This window comes from Coffea arabica, chromosome 6e (assembly GCF_036785885.1).
Source record: "Coffea arabica cultivar ET-39 chromosome 6e, Coffea Arabica ET-39 HiFi, whole genome shotgun sequence".
Taxonomy (NCBI): Eukaryota; Viridiplantae; Streptophyta; class Magnoliopsida; order Gentianales; family Rubiaceae; genus Coffea; species Coffea arabica.
In genome coordinates, this window is record NC_092321.1 from 45483654 (window position 1) to 45491148 (window position 7495).

General features: G+C 40.6%; 1 protein-coding gene across 1 annotated transcript; it reads left to right on the forward strand.

Annotated features, from left to right (window-relative positions):
- The first annotated feature begins 3508 nt into the window (after positions 1 to 3508).
- Positions 3509 to 5049, forward strand: LOC113694901 (uncharacterized). The gene has a single exon (XM_027213807.2). It carries the CDS (start codon positions 3601 to 3603, stop codon positions 4882 to 4884), a length of 1284 nt encoding a protein of 427 aa, XP_027069608.2. The 5' UTR covers positions 3509 to 3600; the 3' UTR covers positions 4885 to 5049.
- The last annotated feature ends 2446 nt before the right edge of the window (positions 5050 to 7495 follow it).

Consider the following 7495-nt stretch of genomic DNA (forward strand, 5'->3'; position numbering starts at 1 on the left):
TTGCCTCTGTTTATCCTTTTGAAATGTGCTACATGAGCCATACCTTACCTTGTTTACATGTTTATAGTTGGTTAAACCCAAAACATGGAGGGTAGAAGAAGTCAAGCCAGAGGAACTAACCGAGGACGCGGTCCTAGTCGTGGCCGTGGGGGTAGACAAGCACAGGAACCGGTGCAAGAACCGAAAGAGGAGAGAGAGGCAACGATTGAGCCACAACCTGGACCCTAGGCTGTAGGGGGAGATCAAGTGGCAACTGCAATCCAACAAATGACTAATATTCTGGCCCGTTTAGTGGAACAACAGGGTCAAGCCCCAGTAAATCAACCTAGGGACCCTAATATGGGGCAAGATAGGGCTCTTGAGAGATTCCAGAAGTTCTCTCCACCTAAGTTCTTGGGAGGACCAGACCCGGAGGGAGCCGAGAGATGGCTAGAGGCCATGATCAATATCTTTGCCACTTTGAACTATGCGGAGGATAGACAAGTGCACTTTGCCGTTTTCCAATTTGAAGTTCCGAACAGGGCATGGTGGAATGCGGTTCAAGCTAAGTGGGAGAGAGAGGGGACCGCATGGACGTGGTTGAATTTCGTGTGAGAGTTTAACGAAAAATACCTCCCACCTATTGTCCAGGAGAAAAGAGAAGATGATTTTATTAAGTTTCGACAGGGAACTTTGAGTGTAGCTGAGTATGAAACCCAATTTACGAAGTTGTCTAAATTTGCTCCTGAACTGATAGCTACGGAGCAAAGAAGAGTCCGGAGGTTTGTGCAAGGGCTCAATGTGGAGATACAAGAGGCCTTAGCGGTGGCCCAGATTAATACATTTACAGAGGTCTTGGAGAAGGCCCAAAGAATAGAAATTGTTAGGGCACAAGTGAGAGCTTTTCATGCAAAAAGGAGAGGTGTGCCTGGTGGAAGTCAAAGGCAAGGACAGGATGATTTAGATATGCCACCCTCTAAGATAGGTCGAGGAGATGGTGGTGAGAAAATTTCAGGGACATCTAAGGAAATTACTTCAGGAGGAGCCTCGCGTGGCCGGGAGCAAGCAAGAGGTGCCTCACAAGGAGGTCAAACTCGAGTATCTTGTGAGTACTGTGGGAAGGTCAATCATACGGAGAATGATTGTTGGCGAAAGGCAGGAAAATGTTTATGGTGTGGTAGTGCCGAGCACCAGCTTGCAACTTGTCCCCGTAGATCACACCTAAACCCTGAACAAGCAAATGTAGGAGGGGCTAAGCCAAGAGTGCCAGCTAGAGTGTACGCCTTGGATCAACAGGCATTACCTAAATCATCGGAGATAGTAGAAGGTACGATTCGTGATTTCTATTGTTAAGCTAAATTTTGGCTACAGTAGGACCTGAGAGCTAGAAATGGATATACAAGAAAATACCTTACGCAATTTAAGAGTGCATGGATGAATTTCGAGGACGAAATTCTTTGAAGGATGGGAGATTGTGATACCCCAACTTCTAGGATACTATTGTTGTTTAGTTTCAAAAGAAAAAAAAATGTTATACTTCCGTTAGTTTATTTTTATTTTAAGATATTGTTTTGTTTTAAAGACTAGAAACCCTAAATTCTAGAAATAAAGTCTAATCAAAACCCTAGTTTCATTTGTGACTGACCGTTTTCTCAAATTTCTCATATTTTAACCGAAACCCTAAATTCAATTTATGGAATTGTAAAACCCCTCACGTTTTCTTAAAAATGCCCTTTTTTTTTGGAAATTATGATTTTATAATAGCCCTACCACCCAACCACCCCACAATAAGTGCAAATGAACATGAAAGTAAAGGTTTTCACTTTTCGTTTTCAAGTTGGAGCAAGTTAGGGTTTTCTCATTTTTCCAAAGGGTGATTCTTCGGTATCGAGTAAGGATCAAATTTGGTACTTAAGAGTGACTTTTAGGTGAGAAATAATATGTGATTAGAAGCAATGATAAAAAGTTAGTGAATAGGAAGTAAAAACCCTAGTACGTGTGATTTAAAGAAAAACGGTGCGAACCGACGTGTACCGTGCACTACCGATTGAACGCACCACTTGACCACCACTTTCTTACCATACAAGATCATTATTATTTGAGCAAAATATCTCCTTATTTCCAGCTGGCTTTGACCGAAATTTAGGGCTAAAAATGCAAGGAAAGAAAAAGAAATTTTGGTTGGCTTTGGTGGTGACAAGTGTCACTCACCTATGGCCACTTGACCAAGCCATAAGTCCAACCTTCTTATCCTCCATTTTGCTCCATTCCACTTCATTTTTCTACTGGTTGGCCGAGACAAGAGAGGAGAAAGAGAGAGCACCAAACAACCTTCCTTCATCTTGAGTTTGAGCCATCCAAGTGAGGAAACAAAATTCTAAACCGATTAATTTGTGAGTTGTGACCTTGGGAAGCTAGGGGAAACAAAAATTTCAAGAGGGGGTGAAGTATTAATCTTGCAAGCTTCTTTTGTTGAGGTATAAGGTCTAACCATGGCTTTGGTCCTTTTATTTTTGCTTAAGTTGTTATATAACTCATATTTTGGTTAGATTAGTAGTTATCCATGTTGTTGGGATGAATTTGAGGTGATGAATGTAAGTTAGGGTTTGATGATTTTCTGCCTAAACTTGTTGTATGGATAATACATGTTGTATCTAAGCTTATATAAGAGGTTGTGGTGATGATTGGAGCAAGAAATGAAGAAAGTTTCCATTGAAAATGAAAAATTCCAGATTTCTGGAAAAATGTAGCCCTGTTCTGTCCGGTTCCAGTTTGTGTTGTTACACGCCGAATTAGGTTTAGCATAAAACATGAAAGTTGTAGAGAATGATGTTTTATAGTTTGCTACAAAATTTCACATCAATCAGAGTAACTTATCCTGTGAAAAGACCAAAATACCCTCGCTGCCCTAGCATGTTTCCAGTGATCCGTTTTAGACAGTTCATCTAGTTGACCGTGTCTATTCACTGTGATCCGTGCTGATTTAGCCATTTTCCAAAACATAAAACTTTTAGTACTCTGTCTTATCTTTTGAACGCCTCAAAGAACTCCTTAAACGGACTTTGGTAGCCTGAGATATGGCCATTTAAATGTAGTACGGTTAACTAGCTAGTTAGTTGGAAGTCGGTTCTGTGAATTGGGAATTTGACTGGGTTACACTGGAAATTTGACTAAGTGATCTTCATGAAAGTTGTAGCCCTTCGTCTTAGCTTCGAAATGGCATAAGTTTCACCCCAATCCGATAAGCGTAGCTTTGGTTGTGTCCGTTACGGAAAACTCTATCAAATCTGTCTTTTACTAAAGCTCATTTCCGCACTTGTTATTAGTTTGATTTTTGTCCTTGTATTGTCTTGAGCCTATGGAATGGCTATTGAAATTAGATTTTTGTGTGTGTACCTTTGGGTTTGAATGAAGAAAATAATGAAGAGTTCATAAAAGTGATTAGGGTTAAGAGTGATTAGGGTTAAGCAAGACCAATGCTTAGGGTTAAGAGTGATTACTGTGTCCCCCTAAGCATTGGTTTTGCTCTATCTTCTTCTTTTTCTTCACTGGGCTCTGCTGCAGAAAACCCCTCCTCTTCAACCCTAAGCTATACGTGCATGAGCAGAGCAGAAAGCTTTCATGGGGCATGGGCATTCAGAATCTCCTCCTAAGGTTCGTGGGTCTCCACGTAGAAGGAGTCCTTCGCGGAGAGAAAGGTCTCCGCCTCGACACAGGAGTTCTCGCTCCACAAACTCAACAGTGACCGAGAAAACTTCAAATCGTAACAGGTCTCCAAGGCGTGACAGGTCAAGGTCGCCAGAGTCTCGTTCACCTGTGAGAGAGAAACCTTCAATTCGTAAAAAGTCCCCACCAAGGAGAAGATCAATATCTCCTTCTTCAGCCTCTCCAATCAGAGAAAGACCCTCAAATCGCACCAGGTCGCCCAAGCGATCAAATTCAAAGTCACCTGATAGTCGTTCACCCTCCCCAAAGACCAAAAGGTTAAAGAGAGCTCAAGCTGAAAGAGAGGCTGAGAAGGGAAGTGAGAGAGAAAATCAGAGAACTCATGGTAAGCGAGGGGATAGAGCTTCTAATAGAGAAAGGGATTCAGAGAAGGAAGTGGCAAATGAGAGAAGAGAGAGACGGTCTGGGAGGGATGGAGTTGATAATGTATCATCTAGATCGAAACGTGATCACACGGTGTCTCCGCCTAATTATCGCCACAGGAGTCGGCACAGATCTAGATCTCCTCATGCTGCTGATAAGAGGGCACGTGATGAGGAAACAAATTCAAGGGGTTCTGATCATCGGAATGGAGAAAATGATTCAGTAGCTAAAATGAAAGCCACTGAATCAGCTTTGGAATCAAAAGAAAAGGAAAATCCTTCATTTGATTTGTCTGGGAAGCTTGCTGCGGAGACTAACCGATATAGAGGTGTAACACTGCTGTTCACTGAGCCACCAGATGCAAGAAAGCCAGATATAAGGTGGCGATTGTATGTTTTCAAGGGTGGTGAACCATTAAATGAACCCCTCTACGTACACCGTCAAAGCTGTTATCTTTTTGGGAGAGAAAGGAGGGTTGCTGACGTCCCTACAGACCACCCATCTTGCAGCAAACAGCACGCTGTTCTTCAATATAGGCAAGTTGAGAAGGAGAACCCTGATGGTACAGTATCGAAGATAGTAAAGCCTTATATAATGGATCTTGGGAGCACCAATGGAACTTTTATCAATGATGATCGAATTGAAGCTCAGAAATATTATGAACTTTTTGAAAAAGATACGATTAAGTTTGGTAATAGTAGCCGTGAGTATGTCCTGCTGCACGAGAACTCACTGGTTGATGCTAATTCATTGGCTTCGATCATGGCTTGTGAGGCCTATTGGTGTGGTTGTGAAGAATTAAGATATGTTGCCTGAGGCTTGCTGGAAGGATGTCCAACTGCTTTCAGTGGCGTCTTGCTGTAAATTTGAGCTGCAAATGTTGCCTGCTAAATTTTGCTCTTTCTTATACAGATGTTGGTTTATACTTTGTGCTTAATCAGGAGCTGTAATTTGTTTAGCAGCTGCAATTGGATTGATAAATATATTTTCCGGGCACAAAAAAAAAAAAAAAAAAAAAGAGTGATTACTGTGACGCCCCGAAAAAAAAAGAGTTTGAGAACCCGGAAATTTTCTAAGTTTCTAGGGTTTATTTTTTAAACGCCCGCCTTTTCTACATGTTCTTGATTAGAAAAATTCCCCAGATAAAGTTTATGAGCAAAAATTGTTTTAAAATGATTTTTCTAGTATCGGTTAGTTTTTGAGAAATTAAAAGCGTATTTTGGACGTGGGACCCACTAGTGCGAAAGTTCGGAAAAATTCGGCCAATTAGGTTAAGTTCCGGATACTGGGTGAAATTTATCGGGAGTTAAGATATTTGTATTGGAGAGACAAAAAGATAAGTTTTAAACCTAAAGGTGACAAGTGTCACCATTGTATTGGAAATAGCTTATGACTTACTATTCATTTTCTTGACTTTTGACCAATTGCTTAAATATCTCAAAAATCACACAAAATTCATTATTGTCTTCAGCCTCTTGGCCGATTCTCTCTCTAGCAAAGAAGGAAGAAAAACCTCTTCAAAGTTTGGCAATTATCTAGCTCAAATCCTCCAAAACACTTGCTTGATCTAGTTTCTACTCCATAAAATCCCTCCATTTGGTGCTAGTGAGTGATTTGGTGAAGTTTTTTGGAAAAGCTAAGGTGTCCTACAACTCTCCCTCTCTTGTTTACTAGGTGAGTGGTATATGAACTTTCCCCTACACTTAATGAAGCTTGAGTTGTGCTTAGTGGAAGCTAAAGTGTTGAATTTTGTGATTTAATTCTTGTTTTTGGATGAAATGGTGAAGTTTACAATTTATTGGTGAATTTTCTGGTTTAATGTGATCATGATGTTGTGGCCATGTATGATGATTGGAAATGTTATGTAATGAAGCTAGAAGGTGGAAAAAGTGGACAATTGCAACCAATTTTGGGTTTGGAAGAAATTCTGGAAAATTAGGGTTCTTGAAGCTACATTCTGTCCGAAATTTTAGGTCATAGATAGAGGCCGAATTGGCCTTAGCTCAAAACATGAAAGTTTTAGGGAATGACATTTTAGAGGTGCCTACAAAATTTCAGGTAATTTGGAGTAGTGTAGAGTGAGATATATCGATTTTACTGTTGCTGTTCTGGGTTGATCAGAATGTGCGAACTGCGCTTGTAATCGTCTGTTTTGACTGGAATTGCTTTGGATTTGGATGTTGGTGTCTTCTGATGAAATGTAGCTTGATGTCTTAGCTAACATATTCCTTTGGAATCAATGCATTTGGACCTGTGTAGACTGAGTTGGACGAATTACAACATTGTGTGATTTGGGAACCTGCAATTACGGTTCTGGTTTGGTATTCTGCATTTTTGACTTAGTTGTGCTGGGATTTGGACTGAGTGGCCTTCTACATTGTTGTAGCCCTGTCTTTTAGCTTCGAAACGGTGGGTCTTGCACCTTCATCCGACCATCGTAGTGCTTTTGGCACCATTACCGCAAAATGACGTCAAAACTGTTTTTCTGGTTTGAGCTAAACTTTCATTTCCGGACTTTTCCCTAGCTTGACTTGTACTAGTACTACTTGGAGCTTGCTGAATGGCTATTGGATGAACTTGTTGTTGTGTGTGTACCTTTGGGACTGGCTGAGGATATAATGAAGCCATGATGGCTGGAAAAGTAAGCAAATTCAGGGGAAGTGCTGTCCGAACTTTGAAAGGACTTGATTGCATTGACTGTATGATGGATGATTGCTGAGCCATTGAGGTGAGTGACCTCAAACTATTTCTAAAATTATTTATGAACCGTTTCTTGCATTATTTACTTTTGAACTGTTTCCAAATTTACTTTTGAACCGCTTTCCCGCATTATTTACTTTTGAACTGTTTTCAAAGTTAATTTTGGAACTGTTTTCTTACATATCATGCGTGCTTGCATATCAGTGTCTTGTTATTATTGATTTTGCTTTCAATGATTGTTAAAACGAGTTTTCTAGGCGAGTGTGTACTTTATCGCACTCAACCTAAATAAATATGAAATTTTCAATGATTAATGATTAAATGCTACTTGCGCATGAATGTAAGCCTTTTGGGCTGAACTGGCCATTGCCCCTTGTTACCGGTCGTCTCGAGCCAGAAGCGGACTCGGTCGGGCGACTAGGAACTTGGGTGAACGTTTGGTATACTCGAGTATTACCTTATAGGTTGGTGGAGCCTGGCCAAAAGCCAGGGACGGGGTGAATGAATGCACAAATGAAACGAAAAGAATGCAATGAAATGACAGGAGAACGAACATATCCTTTCATGAATGTTACTATCGCTTTCCATTGTAAATGTTTCTTGAATTATTGCTACTCCATCATTGATTTATGACATCATTGATCTATGACATCATTGAAATGAACGATTGTGAAACTGATTTGATAACTGATTTTACTGGTTACTCGCTGAGCTTCTAGCTCACCCC

Excerpts from the sequence above, each read along its gene's own strand:
- LOC113694901 (XM_027213807.2), top strand. The coding sequence starts at position 3,601 with ATGGGGCATGGGCATTCAGAATCTCCTCCTAAGGTTCGTGGGTCTCCA.